General features: G+C 52.6%; 1 protein-coding gene across 1 annotated transcript; it reads right to left on the bottom strand.

Moving 5' to 3' along the window:
- Positions 1-705: 705 nt before the first annotated feature.
- On the bottom strand, positions 706-11,731 carry Dact3 (dishevelled binding antagonist of beta catenin 3). Its single transcript, XM_041654674.1, has 4 exons — positions 11,386-11,731; positions 4,239-4,335; positions 3,971-4,123; positions 706-2,888 (listed from the first exon to the last, which is right to left on the bottom strand). The coding sequence occupies exons 1-4, from the start codon at positions 11,632-11,634 to the stop codon at positions 1,558-1,560; spliced, it is 1,830 nt and encodes a 609-aa protein (XP_041510608.1). The 5' UTR covers positions 11,635-11,731; the 3' UTR covers positions 706-1,557.
- Positions 11,732-17,796: the final 6,065 nt, after the last annotated feature.

Raw genomic sequence — 17,796 nt, 5'->3', positions numbered from 1 at the left:
TGCCCAGGAACAAGCCTGACTCAATAAAACAGCAGTTGATTACTATTATCATTATTATTATTATTAAATGTTATTTTGAGACAGGGCTATGTAGCCCAGGCTAGCCTAGATCTCACTATGTAGCCCAGGCTGGCCTGGAGCTCACATAGATCTGCTCACCTCTAGCTCTCTAGCTTTTCCCACCATGCCTGGCTTCTACAAGAGTGTTAGTGATCCAAACTCAGGTCCTCATGCTTGTAGAGCAGCCAGCTCCCCAGCCCCCTGATGACTGCTTTTTAACTGTGTGTGTGTGTGAAGTACGCACAAGCAATGCTGCAAGCATGGAGGCTGGAGGACAATCTAGCATGTCAGCCCTTGGCTTCTACCTTGCTCGTCTGTGCCACCGCACACACCAGTGTGGCAGGCTTTGAGCACTGGGGTCACTCTACAGACTGGGACTTCCGTGGGGCTTTCCATGGGTTCTAAAGACCTGAACTCAGGTCCTCACACCCGAGACGCCATCGTCTCAGCCCTGCCCTCCACGACTTGCCATTTTTATGAAAATATAACGATGTCCAAGTATAACTCAGAGGTCAGTCACCGGAGACCTGGCCCTAGAATACGCATGTTGCTGGTTCCACAGCAGACTGAAGATGCTCCAGGGACTCTGGCTGGAAAGAAAAAGGTCACATCTCTCATTTTAACAGGGAACAAAAATCCAGGGAATATGTAACATTGTGCATTTATTTACAAAGAGGTTAGAGAAACACACAGAATCTGGCCCCCCATGCACCGGGGAGTCACCATTGTCATAATAAATACAGTAATTTCTTTTTAAATCAAAAAACAAATAAAAAAAAACCCACTGGATTGGAACAGCTGAGGGTCATTCAGCTTTCCCCACCCCCCGTGGGGAGAGGCACGAGATTGAAACCATCTTCCTTCCTCTCTCTAACCTCCCAATCCTCCATAAATGTCCAGGGATGGAGCAGAAAGAGTCCTTTCCAGGTGTTGGCAACTCCTATTTGACCCTCAAGGCCCCTAAAACCGTGCCACTTCTTCCAGGGCACTCTGCAGGCATAACCTGAGTCAGAGTCTCTGACCGGGGCCCCAGGGCATATCCTAAGGGTCCAGGGACATGGAGGGGCACTTTGTGAATGAGAAGGGAGCCCTGTCTGGGCAAGGAAAAGAGGAATGAGAAAGCCATGTGAGAGCAATGGAGAGGGAACAGACTAAACCTCTGAACGAAAACTGGGTGGGGAACCCGAACCGAATTACTTCTTTTGCATACACGGACATCCATTGTACAGATGGGGAGAGTGAGGCCCACGGAGGGCACTTCCTGGTCCAAGACTTTGAAAACCAGCTGTATACTCGGACAATCTGGGCTCCTCTCAGTGTGGGGAGAGGAGCAGCCTTCCCAGGACGGCTATGGATGGCGGGAAGAGACTGAGGAGGGTCTTTGGAAGCAGAGAAAACCGTTGGTCTTTGGAAGGTGGGCGTGGAGGGGGTTGAGGATGAGAAGTGTGGGGGTGAAGAGGCCATGGAGGTGGATCCCAAGCCCATGCACCCCCCAACTCACACAGTCGTCATGACCTTCAGAGAACCCGATCTGAAACGCAGGATCTTTTTCTTCAGCGCGTGCGATGCCTTGATCTTCACGAAGACCTTGGCGGGGCCCGCGGGGGTCGCAACACCTGCCGCACCCCCGGGCCCCGATGGCGAGGCCCCGGCGGCCGCCACCAGCTGCTGAGGCCACACGAGGCCTCCACTGCCGTCGGAGTCGCTGGAGGCAGAGCTGAAGGCAGGCGACTCGCCCTCGCTGGCGCTCGACTCGCTCTCGCCATAACCTCCCGGGCCGCACGCCGACGGAATCCGACGACCCAGGGGCACCGGCCTCCCTGCGGCTGAGCACTCGGAGTCGCTGCCCGCGCAGCCATACAGTAGCCGACGCGAGGGCGCGGACGGCGAGGGCACGGGGCCGCGCTGCGCGGGCACGCGGGCTCGTGCGCGTCGGCTGTCAGGCGCATCGATCTCTGCGGTGGAGCGCCACCGACGGCAGGCCTGGACGGTCGGTGTGGGTGCGGGACCGCGCCGGGGTCGGGGCGGCCGGGGCTCGTCTCGCTCGGCCGTGGGGTACTTGGGCGGCGGAGCGGCGTGCGCGCGGCCCAGCAGACTGGTCTCGGACTGCGAGCGCGCTGCTTTCCTCGCCCTCGGTGATCCCCGACGCCCCGACGGCTCTGCCAGACGGCCCCGTCGGCCCGCAGCACGTGGCCTCTCCCTGGGCGGGGACTGCTCCACGCTGCGACCTCGCGTGAGCGGCGGAGCCCGGCGGCGTGCGGCGCGGCCCGGGAGGCCCCTGGAGGCTGCAGGCGCGCCCGGGATGTACTGTGCCTTTACGAGGCGACCCTCAGCCGGGCTGGAGGGCGGCGACGCGGCAACTGGAGGCACGGGTTCGGGTACAACCTCCGCCTCCCACGCCGTGGCCCAGGCGCGCTCCGTCGACGGCTCCCGCGCGGGTCGCGCGCCTCCGGGGGGCGGGGACGCTTCGGGCGGCCGCGGGCGCGCGCCGTTCTGACGCCGCGTGCCCCCGTCCGCGCCCCCGGGACTCGTACGCGGTTGGCCCGCCCCCCGGCGGCGGCGCCTGCGCAGGAGCGCCGAGATGTAGCCGTCCAGGGGCCGACGGGCCGCCCCGTCGGGGGAGCCACAGGGCGCACGTCCGCTTGGCCGTGGGCTGCGCAGTGCCACAGCGTGCAGTGGGCTGGGCATCAGGAAGGGCCCCGCGCGCGCACGCCGCTCAGCGGAGGAGCAGGCCTCTGCGCCTGCTGCTGTCGGGTAGGGAGCTGAGAAGGAACGAGGCACAGCAGCCCGGGCCCCCACCGACTCTGGAGCGCTGGGACTGGCGTCACCTGCGGGAGGGAGGCAGAGGGAGAAAGAGTGGGGCACTCAAAGGCCTTTCTTAAGAAGCCTAAAACTGAAGCAGCTGAGGCAGGAGGATTGCCTCCAGTTCCGAGCAAGCCTGAGCTATGTATTAATAGTGTTGTAAAATAGATAAACGAATAATGGTCTTGGTGGTGCACCTCTGTGATCCACCCAGGACTGAGGAGGTGGAGGTCACTCTCAGTTACTTAACACTTTGGTGGCCACCTGAGCTACAGGAGACCCTACCTCAAAACACCCTCGCCCCGCCAACCCCCCCCAAAAAAACCCCAAGATGGCCATAGTGGCACAAACTTGTAGACTCAGCACTGGGCAGATGGAGATAGAAGGATCAGGAATTTAAGGTCACTCTCAGCTACATAGCGAGTAAGTGGCCAGTCTGGGCTATATGAGAGCCTGCTTCACACAAACAGCAATAATAATTAAATTTGGTGTGGTGGCCCACATCTTAATCCTGACACAGGAGAATTGCTGCAAGTTCAAGTCCAGACAGGGCTACATAGAGAGACCCTGTCTCAAAAACAAGAAAAAGAAAGGAAGGAAGGAAAAAGGGACTCTCACTATCCTGGAACTCGATATGTAGACCAGGCTGGCCTCAAACTCTCAGAGGTCTGTCTGCCTCCCAAGTACTAGAACTTTTTAAATTTTTTTTAAAAAACTTTTTAAATTTTTTTAAAATTTTTACTTTATTTTATTTATTTATTTATTTATTTATTTTGGTTTTTTGAGACAGAGTTTCCCAGTAGCTAGGCTGGTCTTGAACTCACAGAGATATGCCTGCCTCTGCCTCCCAAGTGCTGACCTGTCCAAGTGCTAGGATTAAAGGCGTACACCAAAATGCCTGGCTGATGTAGACACTCTTAGGACCCCATTAGCTAAACAGAAGCCTGAAAGGAAGAGATGTTAAGACTACACCAAGACGGAAGGTCCCAGCCAGAACTTGGAGTGCAATGTGGACTTGTTTTCTTTTTTTTTTCCATTTCTTTTCTTTCTTTTTTTATGCAGGAAGCCATCTTCTGACTGTCACAGGGCCTCACCTCACCCACCTTACCTAGGGACTTGGGTCTCTCGCTGGCATAGATGCCCCGGGGGTCCAAGGGACCCAGGCGTCCATAGGAGCCAGATCCGGAGAAGCCACTGTCCCCACAGAAGGTAGATGGTGGTGAATCTGGGCCTCCGGCAGAACTGGGGTCTTCATAGAAGCCTGGATTCCAGGGAGAAGCAGAATGAATTAGGGAGCGGGGTGGGGGAACTGCTTGAGAGGACACTAAGGAGGACTGGGGCTTCCTGGAGAGACCCCACCCTGCCCCCATACTCACCTGAGCTGCGTCCACTCTCCTGGTCCAAGCCCCCAGACTCCAGACTCAGGTCTCCCAGCTGCTGGCCCAGGTCCCAGATGAGCCCAGGCAGGGCCTCCTGAGGCACAAGAACAGAGTGGTCAGAAGACTCCAGAGCCCACCAGCCTGCTGTTCACAAGCTCCTGGCAGAGATCCGCTGGGAAATGTCAGCTCTGTCTCTTGTTCCTGTTAGGAAGTCCTTCTATCTAACATTCAGCCTTCATGCTGTGGCCCCAACTATGTGTGCTGAGCAATTAGAAGGACCCATCTTTTGTGCATTCTCTGTCAGCTGTGCCCCCATCTGTGAGGACAGCGCCCTAACCCCTATAAAAATATTCCCCTTCCAGGGCTGGAGAGATGGCTCAGTGGTTAAGAGCATTGCCTGTTCTTCCAAAGGTCCTGAGTTCGGTTCCTGGCAACCACATGGTGGCTCAAAACCATTTGTAATGAGGTCTGGTGCCCTCTTCTGGCCTTCAGGCATACAGACAGAATATTGTATACATAAATAAATAAATAAATAAATAAATAAATAAATAGAAAAAAAAAATTCCCCTTCCAGTCTCACTTCACATCCTTGTTTTGCCTTTTTGTATTTTGAGACAGTCTTCCTATGTAGCCCTGGCTGTCCTGGAACTCACTATGTAGACCAGCCTGGCCTTTAACTCTCAGAGGTCCTCCTGCCTCTGTCTCTCCTCAACCCCAGGGCTGGGATTAAAGGCACCACCATGCTTGTCTTTATTAATTTTATTATTATTATTTTTTGAGACAGGGTCTCTTTATGTATGTAGTCCTGGTTGCCCTGGAACTCACTATGTAGACCAGGCAGACCTTGAACTCAGAGACCCTCCTGTCTCTGCCTCCCAAGTGCTGGGATTAAATTTGTATACACCACCATCTGGTTCCCATGTGTCTGTGTGTCTGTGCATGATGTGCACCTGTACTTGAGTGTGGAGGTAGAGGAGGGGCATCAAGTGTACTCTACCACTCTTGGCCTGAACCAGGAGTTCAATTCCCAGTGATTTTCCTATCTCTGTCCTCTTCAGAGCTAAGGTTAGAGGCAGATGTGAACCACTCTGCTCACCTGTGGAAGTGGGATTTGAACTCTAGTCCTCAAGTTGCTCAGCAGGGGCTCTTAACCACAGAATCATCTCTCCAGCCCTTCCACTGTATTTTAATTTAATCAATTTATTGATTGATTGACATTTCAAGACAGGTTTTCTGTGTGTAGCCCTGGCTGTCCTGGAACTCCAGACTGGCATGGCCTTGAACTCAGAGGTTTATCTGCTTCTGTCTCCTGAGTGCTGCCCGACTTCTCTACCTTTTTTTTTTTTTTTTTGAGGCAAGTTCTCACCTGCTTAAGCCAGCCTGACTCTGATGAGTCCTCTTAGCCTTTCCAGTACTACTATGAATCTCAGCTTAACCCAGCTTTTTATCTGGCTTCTTATGTGGGTACCAGGGATTCAAACTCAGATCTTCATGCCCGAGTGGCAGGAACCTAACTGAGACATCTTCCTAGCTGTCCATAGCTTTCACATAGCTCAGGTTGGCCTTACCCCAGCCCCTCACTCACACATAGCCCAGGCTGGCCTCAAATTTGCCATGCAGAAGAACGTGTACTTGAACTCATGACCTTCCCTGCCTGCACCTTCTGAGTAGGGTATTCCTGGCGGCAACCACTTCACTTGGGCTGTAACTTTTTGTGACAAGTTTCTTTTTGTTTTTGTTTTTGTTTTTTTCCCCCCCAAGACAGGGCTTCCCTATGTAACAGCCCTGGCTGTCCTGGAACTAGCTCTTGTACACCAGGCTGGCCTGGAACTCACAGAGATCTGCCTGTCTCTGCCTCCCAAGTGCTGGGATTAAAGGCGTGTGCCACCACTGCCTGGTTTAGGTCTTGTAGGAGAGTTCAGTGCTAAAAGGGGGTATGTAGGAGCGGGCAGAGCCAAGGGTGGCCATGGGGTTGCCTCCTCCTCAGTTTCTCCCTGGCATGGCCCCTTATGGAAATCTTATGTTCTTGTGAAGTCTCCTCTTAGTGCTTCCTGCTGCAGACTGGCTGTCTCACAGAAAATACATGCAGCATGGCTGGGCAGTGGTGGTGCATGCCTTTAATTCCAGCACTAGGGCCAGCCTGGTCTACGGAGCTACTCCTAGGACAGCCAAGGCTACACAAAGAAACCCTGTCTCAAAAAGCCAAGAAAAAGAGAGAGAGAGAGAGAGAGAACAGAAAAAGACGCAGCAGAATCCACACACTTCCTTGTGTCTTTCCTTCAGGAAGAAAGTCGTTCTGCAAGCTAGCCTTGCTGGTAGCTACAACAGTGATCCCAGACCAAGAGCCTCAGGACTGTGGTGGGGGATGGGCTGAGTTGGCGGAGTGATTGCCTAGCAGGGAAACTCTGGGTTTAGTCCCTAGTCTTGTGTAAAACTGGGATGGTGACACAGACCTGTGGTCCCTGCTCTCATTTGAGGCAGGAGGATAAGAAGTTCACAGCCATCCTTGACTACCTGGTGAGTCTGAGGGCAGCCTGGACAACAAGACCCCGTCTTCTCCAGGATTTCATCTTCTTTTGAAAGGCAGCAAGGCAGGGCCAGGGAATGTCTCACAAGACACTGAGTGAGACCAGAGACCAGAGGTAGCAGGCTGCCGGGGCAGACGGTTGACCCTCAGACAAAGGCGGCTTGTCTGGCCGTGGCGTGAGGGCGGGGCCAGCACCCAGCTCTGCCTATTTAGGGCAGAAAGACTGGCCCGGCTCTGGGCAGTAGCCACAGCCCCCCCCCCCCCACCCCCCCCCCCCCCCCGCAACCCTCCCCGCCCTTGACTCCTCCAGGTCTGCCCTCCTCCCCTCCCTGAACAGAAGCCCCATGTGGCCCTGTCTGTGTCAACAAAGCCTCCAGTGGGAGGCTTCTACTCTGGGTATGTGCAGATGCCCATAGCCCAATCAATCAACTTTAAGCAAAACCTAAAACAGAAGCCCATGCACACAGTATCGGGAAGTTTCTGTGAGGGGGAAAAAAAGCCACAGTCTGCCATCAATGGCCTATGTAGGTCCCTAGTGGACCAGACCAGTTGGCTACACGACCCCAGTTACCACCAGGAGCATGAGCTCTGTACTTCTGCCCCCACCCTATCCTAATGCCCGTTCTTTTTTAATGGGATCCCCCATCCCCCACCTTGCTAGATAGTTCTTTTGCCACTCTGCACCCTATCACTCTGCCTTTTCTCCTGCCTTCTGACATTAAAATATTTTAAGGGTATCACCTGTTGTTTTTTTTTTTTTTCTGTTGTTGTTGTTGTTTTAGTTTTTTGAGACAGGGTTTTGCTGTAGCTTTGGGGCCTGTCCTGGAACAAGCTCTTGTAGACCAGGCTGGCCTCAAACTCACAGAAATCTGCCCGCCTCTGCTTCCCAAGTGCTGGGATTAAAGGCGTGTGCCGCTGCCGCCGCCGCCACCGCCACCCAGCTATCACTTGTTTACCTCTCTCACTAGGAAGTGACTTCTCACGAGGGCAGAGGTTTCTGACTGTTTTGTTCACAGCACACTCTTCTCCCTTGGACTTAGCACTTAGGACCACAGTGGAATACTATACAGCTGTTAAGATGGAGGAAGGCAGATTTTCTGCGGAGCTGTCACTAAGACACAGTACGGAACAGAAGAAGCAACGTGCATGGGACTGAGAAAGTCAGAATCAAGATCACAGGGACACATTCCGAGAAATGTGTCATCCTGTGACTTCATCATAAGAGGGGCATTGCATACAATGCCACCAGGCGGCCATCCTTTTTGGGTTTGGAGAGTGTCTCGGGTAGACTTGGCTGACTCCCAGTCTTCCTGCCATCACCTCCCAAATGCTCTCAAGTGCTCATAAGAGAAGCATGCATGCACGGCAGTGGTGGCGCACGCCTTTAATCCCAGCACTTGGGAGGCAGAGGCAGGCGGATCTCTGTGAGTTCGAGACCAGCCTGGTCTACAAGAGCTAGTTCCAGGACAGGCTCCAAAACTACAGCAAAACCCTGTCTTGAAAAAACAAGAAAGAGAAAGAGAGAGGGAGAGAGGGAGGGAGGGAGGGAGGGAGGGAGGGAGGGAGGGAGAAGCACTACTACACACAGTGATGACAAAATCTTATGGGGGCCACCATCCTATATGCATGCCACTGCTGGTGGGAGTCAACAAGGGTATTTTAAGCCTAACAAAACCTGGAGGGTCTGTAAAAACCAAAGTTATTGAGTCCCAGCTTGACAGCTTGTCTTGAAGACCAAGAGTAAAGCCTTGGGATCTCACCCAAGAAACTGGAATTTTATGAGGCAGGCCAAGGGTGGGGTTTGAGATACTTCAGTGCTCTGGGAGGCAGAGACAGGAGTATACGAAGTTCAAAGCCTGTATAGGAGTCCAGTCTCAAAAAGAGGGCTAGGGCTAGACAGGGTAGTAGAGGCAGATGAATCTCACAGGGATCAACCAGGGCCACATAGACCTTGTCTCAAAATCTGAACCAAACCAAAACTAAACTAAAAGCAAACAAACAAAAATAGGGGGAGTGGGGACATTCCTCAGTGGTACAGCCCCTGCCTAGAATCCCCCAGTGAGGGGCTGGGGGTGTGGCTCAGTGGTAGAGCCCCTGCCTAGAATCCCCCAGTGAGGGGCTGGGGTGTGGCTCAGGGATACAGCACTTGCCTAGGCTGCTCCTAACCCTTAGTTCCAGCCCCTGTACTGGTAAATAAAAAAGCAAAGCTTTGCTGGGTTCTCTTCATTTCTTTCCTGCCATGCAAACCATCAGAATGGACTCAAGCCAAGGTCAAATGATAGTGGCCTTCTTAACATAGGGAATCAAAGGAGAGATGAGGGGCCCTGTACAGGCTAATGCTATTTAAGGTGTGACTTGGTACCCAGTGGCCAAGATTCAAACTCATCTGTTCCACTGTGCAGCTGTAAGACCTTAGGTAGATGTCTTGACCTCTCTGGTCTTCTCTTTCCTCATCTGAAAGACGGGCATCATATAACCAGGTCTTTCATAAGCTCGCTGGAAGGGCTAAAATGAATTCAAAGAGCAGTTCTTTGTGCTTCATTAATGCTAGCTTACCTTGTCACAAGAAAGCTCAGTATCCTAGCAGGAATAATTTCAAATACCACTTGCATAATTAATAATATATGTAAAATGATGAATGGGGGATAAATTCCACAACTCTCATTTCAGTTTTTCCACTAGAGGGAAGAGTCAAAAGTTGGGGAACAGACAACCTGAATTCCTTCATCTTTAAGAGACTCCTTTGCCCAAACTTCCCCATATCTTTTTTCCTTTCCAGGAGCAAATAGAGCCCCTCCACACACAACATCCACGCTTCTCTTTTCTGAAATACCTCTACTCTTTATTTGACATCCCACATCACGTCTAGCAGAGTTACCGAGTCTAACTTCGGTTTTTCTTGCTTCAAAGGGAGCGCGTTTCTGAGAGATGGATGGAGATGTAGGTTGTCTCATAAGGCGGGGGTTCTGGGATCAGAGGTGGCCCCATTCCCTCTTCAGAAGGACCCAGGGACCCTCGACACGGAGATGTTTATATTTAGCGCTTTCCTACTCCCCCATTAGCCAGGCTTCTGTCCCAGTCCGCTACCGCCTCCTCTTTGAGGCTGGGTCGAGCCTTGATTGCTGACAGTGGAGAAGGGGTGGAGTGTGAGGGGACGGTCCTCTCTTCCATCACCACCTCATGACAGCAGGGAGGAATGAGCAGTGAGAAGTGGGGCAGAAAGGCAAACACACAGAAGGTGAGGGGCAGAGTGAGGAGGGAGAGACCAGCTACTACTGGGATGCTGTAGTGCCGTCTCCCTCCCTCTCCTAGTTGGATGGTGGGGTCTGGCAAAGCCCAGGCAGCTTGGGGTGGGGGGAGCGACTGAAGCTCCCCCCGACGTCCGTAACTTTGGGAGGGGGCGGGGCCTCGCACAGCTGTTTCTGCTTCGAGAAGAATGTAAGGTCCCACTCCCTGCACGGTCAGGCCGGTGGGGGTGGGGCTGGGCGTCTGGCCTCAGCCCCTTTCCCCACTTCCCATCTGGGGAGGGGGCAGCCGAGGTCAACAACAGCCAGAGCCCCCTCCCCACCCCCACAGCCTCGGCTCAAGTTTCCCTAAACGGGAAGCTCTGACCACACACATGTACACACACGGAGGCTTAGAGACCGAGATGGGCCAGGGGAGTGGGCTGGGGGAAGGGAAGAGAAACGGAGACAGTGAGGTAGGGGAAAGCATTGAGAGACTAGAGCCAGACTACCGCCCCATATATGATATCCCCTGGTTCTGGAAGCTAAGCAGGTCTAGGAAGACCCGAGTCAGGGACAGGGTTAAGAAAAGGAAACAGATGCTGTGGTATAGAAAGATGGGAGGGACACCCGGAAAGGGTCTCCAGACTCGAGCAGTGACATAGGGAGGGAGATAGAGCTGGGGCCTTTGCAATCTGAAAGTCATCATTAGACCGCCCCAGAGTCAGATGCTGCCCCCCACCCCCAGCCACTTTCACCTGGCCTCTCCTTATGTTACTGAGGCATGGGACCAAGTAGAAGAAAGAAGTGTCATCGGGTGGATCAAAATGCCTCCGAGGGTCTTCAGGGACTGTGAGCCAGTGGGTCCCTCCCTCCAGAGGCCAGAAGATTCCCCTTCCCCCATCCCGCCCCCTCCAGGGATCTCCAAGCACCCCGGGGACTTAAGGGAAGATGGAGCCTGGGTAGCGGGGCCCAGAGGGAGTCTATGTTTGAATGCCGGCTGTGTGACCTTGGGTGAGTCTCTTCCTGTCTCTAAGCCTCAGTTTCTTCCTCTGTAAAATGGGGACTCTAAACCCCTCATGAGATGGGAAGATTGTAAGAACCGGAGTGTTGAGCTTGACACACACTAGGCGTCCAGGATGGTTAACAGGGTCCATGCGGAGGGTCTAGTGGAGGCCGTGCATCCTCCCCATCAGCTCGATTTGGGGGTGGGGGAGGCCAGGTCTCCAGTCTTATCTCTCGTCCTTTTCCCTTGCCTTTTCCTCAACCCTAGGATCGGTGTCCTGCGCGTACACTATCGAGACGGACAGACCGACACACAGACAGGGAGGTGGGGGAACGGATGGGGGAGGGAGGGATGCACGGATGGACGCACGGACAGGCGACCCCTCACCAGCTGCTCCTCCAGGGCTGCCGCGGCCCTGCGTGCCGCTGCCGCATCCTCGTCCTCCTCGGCGTCCTCCTCGTCCTCGGCTTCGGCGCCCCCCATCCCGGGCTGGGCCAGCCGCAGCGCCTGCTGCACGCGGTACTCCTGCCTCTCTCGGAGCCAATGCAACTCGCAGAGCCCGGCCAGGCTGCCTTCCAACCATCCCCGCAGCCGACCCCGCTCCGGGCTCACCGGGAACGAGAAGGCCCGGATCATGGCTGCGGCCCCCCGCCCCAGCCCGGCCGGGCCCCACGGCCGCCCCTCTCGCCGGTCCCACCTCCCCGCCCCAGCAGCCCGCCCGCCCGCTGCCCGGGCTGTCACCGTCTCATCTGCATAGGCGCCCGCCCATTGGGCCGCCCACCCCCGCTGCATCTACATGACCACGCCCCCGGCGGCACAACAACGACCATCTACTGGCTGCTGCCTTCCGTGACGCAACGCCCCTCCCCACCCTGCCCCGCCCCCACAACGCATGCTCGCGACTGCCTACGGGATCAGACTCGCCACGCCCCTTCGCGCACTGACTAAGGGGCTGTGGCCACTCCCTTCACACGTCACAATAAAACAGGCCCGCCCTTGCTCAAATTCCATTGGTGCCTGTCGCTCGGATTCTGAAGCTGGTCCCGCCCTCTTGCGGGCGAGCTCTTGCTGCTATTGGACTGTCTGGGTAGAGGGGATGGCTGGTCTATAAATAGAGACTGGGTCCACGTGACAGCTCCGCAGCTGCTCCTGTCTACCCTCCCGAACTTTAAGCTTCTGAGTCTGCGCAGAAGGAGAATCATCAGCGAGGAGGAAATTCGGATCACGCCTCCTCTCCTAGGAAGCTTTCCCAGACACTCAGAAGTAAAATGAAGTGGTGGACATCTTATGATACAATTATGATGCTTTTATGCAGGACCGGCTCAAACCAGCTCTGTGATTTCATACAGGGGAGGCTAAGGCAGAAGGAGAATTGAGAATTCGAGGCCATCCTGAGCTACGTAAGTGAATTTCAAGCTAGCCTGGATTACACAGCGTGTTTCCATCTCATTAAAACAACACACTTCTGGAATTACAAAATCCGGGATGAAATATTCAATGATTTGACCAGAAAAGAATCTGAGGTCTTTTGTTTCCCAGGTGCTGTGGGGCTGTGAGTTCCACCAGTCTTAGATGGCAGGGCCTTTTGTTCCCGGTTTTAAAAGGCTTTGTTCTCGGTCTTCTGAGACGCTCTATTCTTAACGTTCTGTGGTCCTGAGTCTGAGTGAGCCTCTCTGTTTTCTAAGGCTGCCTTTCCTCGCTGGGCAAGCGGGGCTAGCGCCCCCTCAGGCGGCCAGCCTGTGTCACTACAGTGTGTCTGCAACTTTCAACAAACCCATTTCTCAGACAGACCTTGGACACCTTAAAAGTTGGTAAAAGCAGTGGTGGCGCACTCCTTTAATCTCGGCACTCGGGAGGCAGAGGCAGGCGCATCTCTGTGAGTTCGAAGCCAGCCTGGTCTACAGAGTTCCAGGACAGCCAAGGCTACACACACAAAAAAAACCCAGTCTCAAAAACTAAAACCCCAAAACAAAGCTCAGAAGATCTGGTAGGCGGCTGGGGCAGGAGTTTGAGGCTAGTCTGGGATAGCAATGAGAGCCTGTCAGGAAAAGAAAAAACTAGTGTGAAACCTTCCACCTTTTATGATCTTTGCTGCTGTAAGCGCCCAGGATATGGTGGGTGAGTCTGGACACTGCCATTTTAAGGCTAAGTTGCACCAGGAAATGTATGTAGTCTCTCTGTCTCCTTTTCTCATCAGCATCTCAGAGAGTTATTCTGAACATTAAATGACATTATTAGGTTTTGATTTGTGTCTTGAGAGTCTTACTAAGTAGCCCTGTTGGCATGGAACTCACTATGTGGACCAGACTGGCCTTGAATTTACAAAGATCAGCCTGCCTCAATTCTCCCCGCCCCCCAAAGTGCTTACATTAAAGGCGTGGACCACCACATATGGCCTTGTTTATTAACTTTTTTGGAGCAATGGCTTCTACCATTCATAAAATCTGAGTCCTGGGCATAGTGGTTCATGTCTGAAGTCCCAGAACTGAGGCTGGAGAGATGGCTCAGCAGTTTAGGAGTGCTTGCTGCTCTTCCAGAAGACCTAGGTTCTGTTCCTGCACACATTCACAGCCCCTGTAACTCCAGCAGCAGTGGATCTGGTGCCCTCTTCTGGTCACCTCATGAAACTGCACTCTAGCAAAGACACATGCATATGCTTAATTTAGTTAGATCTTATATAAGACACTATACATAAATAAAAGTAGATCTTAAAAAAAATTCATCACTGGAGAGATGGCTTAGTGGTTAAGAGCACTGGCTGCTCCAGGGTACCCAGGTTCAGTTCCCAGCACCCACATGGCAGCTCACAGCTGTCTGTAACTCCAGTTCCAGAGGATCTGACACCCTCACACAGACATACATGCAGGCAAAACACGAATACATGTAAAAATAAAGTCTTTGCCAGGCAGTGGTGGCACACACCTTTAATCCCAGCACTTGGGAGGCAGAGTTAGGAATATCTCAGTGAATGAATTTGAGGCTAGCCTGGTCTACAAAGCAAGTTCTAGGACTGCCAGGGCTACACAAAGAAACCCTGTCTCAAAACAAAAAACAAAAAAACAAAAACAAACAAACAAAAAAACCAACTCTCATGGCTCCAAGTATGGCAACTCAGGCCTTTAATACCAGTCCTGTAGATGATGAGGCACAAAGACCTACAGGTCCAGGTTAGCCTGGGCTACATAGCAAGACCAAACAAAACAAAGAACAAGGTGGTAGAGAAAGAACAAAGTGGTAGAGGGTTTGTCTAGAATCCACCAGTGAGGGGTTGGGGCTTGGCTCAAAGTAGAGCCCTTGCCCAGAATATGCCATGTGCTGGTTTCAGTCCCCAGAACTACAGTAATAATGGACAATAAATGAATGACCATGTTCAGATGAATCCTCAGTTCACCCTTGGCTGTAGAAGGATGAAGGCCAAGAATCAGGGTGACCAAGCACCTGGAGAACTGGGCAGGCATCCAAAGTTGGAAAGGATAACATGATGGCACACCTTTAATCTCAACCCTGGAGAGGCAGAGACGGTGGATATCTGTGAGTTCAAGGCCTGCCTGGTCAACATAGTGAATTCCAGGTCAGCCAGGGCTATGTAGAAAGACCATGTCTTTTAAAAAAAAAAAGAAAGAAAAAGAAAAGAAGAGACAGTGGTGGCACACATCTTTATTCTCAGCACTTAGGAGGCAGAGGCAGGCAGATCTCAGTGAGTTCAAGGCCAACCTGGTCTACAAAGCAGCCAGGGCTACACAGAGAAACCCTGTCGTGAGAAACAAAAAGACATAAAAGGTGGATGATCCTTCCGGTCATTCCCTTTCCCTACAGCCTCAGGGTGAAATTCGAGGGCTCCCCTAGACAAGCCTGCCCATGCTCTCAGACTGCTTTAGGCTGCTCTATTTCTGTGTTCCCCAACCCTGCCTGGCTGGCCCTTCCTTGTCCACTCGGGACCAACACTATCCCCAGGACTGGTCTGTGTCTCCATGCCATGGTTGCAGGGCCTGAGGTGTTATAGTCACTACGGTGTCTGCACAGTGCCAAAAACAAACAAGAGTGAAGGATCACCTATAGTGTGTCAAGAAGTCATTGCAGCCGGGCGGTGGTGACACACGCCTTTAATCCCAGCACTCGGGCGGCAGAGGCAGGCGGATCTCGGTGAGTTCGAGACCAGCCTGGTCTACAGAACTAGTTCCAGGACAGGCTCCAAAGCCACAGAGAAACCCTGTCTCGAAAACCCAAAAAAATAAAAAAAAAATTAAAAAAAAAGAAGTCATTGCAATAGAAAGGGAAATACTAGGGCTGGGAAGACAGTTCAGTGGAAAACATGAAAGCATGCGATGCCACGTTCACACTCCCAGGACCCATGCAGAGGCCAGATGGAACGGTTCCACACTTGACTTTCTAGTGCTGGGTATGGACACGGGAGGATCACTGAACCCTGATGGCCAGCCAGTCTAGTCAGTTAGTGAGCTTGGGGTCCAGCAAGAGATACTGTCTCGAGAAACAAAGTTGTTGGTAAGATGGCCCTTAGTGGGTAGGAGAACTTTCTGCCGAGCCTGGTACCCACATGGTGGAAGGAGAGATGATCTTTGCAGGCTTGCTGCAGTATACCCCCCAACCCAAATTAAAATATAAGGAAGAGGGTGATAGAGGAACACACACACATGCCCACTCCACATATGCACACTCCACACACACGCACACATGACTACACTAGCTGGCACTTGGTGGTGCAATGCTTGCCTGGTATTTGCAAAGGCTTGGACTCCACCTCCAGAACCACAAATGAAAGGGAAGGAAGGAGGGAAGTTTTTGACATTATCATGGTGCAAAAGTGGTGAAAAATTGCCTGGTGGGGTTATGTAGTGGTTAAAGAGCTTGCTGCATAGCACAGGACTGGGTGTTTGGATCTCCAGAAGCCATGTAAAGGATAGATGCACATGGCAGCTTGCCCGTGTCTCCAGCACCCTGGAAAGCAAAGAGAGAGGAGCTGGAGCCAGCTGGAGAGATAGACTAGCCTAATGGGGGAGCTCTGGACTCAAAGACATCCTGCTTACCGGGGCTGGAAAGATGGCTCCATAGGCACATGTGGAGGTCAGAAGACTGCTTTGGGAGCAGTCTTCCCCTTGTAGCTCAGGTCCTGGGACAGAACCTAGGTCGCCATGCTTGGTGACTGGCACCTTTACCTCTGAGCCATTTCACTTTTCTGTATTGTATTCAAAGACCAGAATCTCAAATTAAAATATAATAAAAAAATAAGGCATGTAACCAAAGATGATACTGAACTTAATTTTTATTTTGCCGTTGTGTGTGTGTGTTGTGTGTGTGAGTGGAGGGGGGAGCTGGCATGCACTGCTGTAGTTATCAGAGGACAACTTCCCAGAGTCTGTTCCCACCTCACCTTTAGGCTGGGTGCTTGAACTCAGGTCTGACTTGCTCTGCAAGGACATTTACTTCCAGAGCCATCTCATCCGCCTGTTAATCTCAATGTCTAATCCTCCTGCTTCTCCACCTAGTGTTATGACTGCAGGTGTATGCCACCTGCTTTGCTTTGCTCTCCTAGGTGCTAGGTGGTGGGACACAGGCCTTGGCACATACTAGACAAATGTCCTACAGCAAAAGCAGGCCCCCAGCCTCTCACTGGTGGGATCTAGGTAAGGGCTCCACTGGCTGCCCCTTAAATGCACTTATGACTTAAGATAGGTGTCTTGGGGCCGGAGAGATGGCTCAGTGGTTAAGAGCACTGCCTGAGGTCCTGAGTTCAATTCCCAGCAACCACAGAGTGGCTCACAACTACCTGTAATGCAGTCAGGCGCCCTCTTCTGGCCCTCAAGGATATATGCAAATAGAATACTATACATAATAAACCTTTTTTGTTTGTTTTTTGTTTTGTTTTCTTTCTTTTTTTTTTTGAGACAGGGTTTCTCTGTAGCTTTGGAGCCTGTCCTGGAACTAGCTCTTGTAGACCAGGCTGGCCTCGAACTCACAGAGATACGCCCGCCTCCGAGTGCTGGGATTAAAGGCGTGAGCCACCACCACCCAGCTCATAATAAACCATAAAAAAAAATAATAATAATGATCCTGAGAATTGTACCCACTCACCTGTCACGATGCTTCCTCCTCCTCCTCTTCTTGAGGCAGGGTCTCTTTGCAGCCCAGGCCGACCTTGCACTCAGAGATCTACGCTGGGATTTAAGGTGTGCAGGTCCGTGCCTGGCTGCTTGTTGGTGAACTGCCATTTCCAGCTTTGGACCTGAACTCTTCCTTCTCGAGGCTACATACTTTCTCCCTTCCTGGCACAGGTGATGTGTCCCTCTCTTGTATTCTACTCCAGGGAGTCACCTCTCCAAACGCTTCCCCTTCTGCCCGTCTTCCTACTGTCTGTAGCACCCACGTTGGTTTGGAGACAGGATCCTTTTCAATTTTATGTGTGAGGGTGTCAGGTCCCCTGGTACTGAGTTACAGACAGGTAGGTGTAAGCTGTTATGTGGGTGCTGGGAATTGAACCCTGGTCCTCTGGAAGGGCAGCCAGTGCTCTTAACTACTGAGCCATCTCTCCAGCCCTTGAGACAGGATCTTAACAGCCACAGTACCCTGAAACTCACCAGGTATCTAAGTATGACCTTGAACATCTAGCCTTCTGACTCTACTTCCCAAACACTGGAACCACCACATAAAGACTGTCCTTTTGAGACCAAGCTGTACTCTGTATCCCTGGCTAGCTTTGAACTCAAAGCAATCCCCCTTCCTCAGCCTCTTTAAGGGCTGGGCTTATAGACTCGCATCACCACGGCCAGTGGGAGCCTCACT

The sequence above is a fragment of the Microtus oregoni genome, unplaced genomic scaffold (genome assembly GCF_018167655.1).
Source record: "Microtus oregoni isolate MIOR12 unplaced genomic scaffold, Mior012 000006F_ref0000085, whole genome shotgun sequence".
Lineage (NCBI taxonomy): Eukaryota > Metazoa > Chordata > Mammalia > Rodentia > Cricetidae > Microtus > Microtus oregoni.
The sequence above is the reverse complement of the archived record's forward strand: the minus strand, read 5'-3'. Positions and strand labels throughout refer to the sequence as shown.

Bases quoted from the DNA above. Each gene is read 5' to 3' on its own strand.
- Dact3 (XM_041654674.1), bottom strand. From the start codon at position 11,634: ATGATCCGGGCCTTCTCGTTCCCGGTGAGCCCGGAGCGGGGTCGGCTG. The intron at 4,336-11,385 runs GTGAGGGGTCGC...CTTGTGCCTCAG, and splicing joins CAGCCCTGGAGGAGCAGCTG to GAGGCCCTGCCTGGGCTCAT. The intron at 4,124-4,238 runs GTGAGTATGGGG...CCTGGAATCCAG, and splicing joins GGAGAGTGGACGCAGCTCAG to GCTTCTATGAAGACCCCAGT.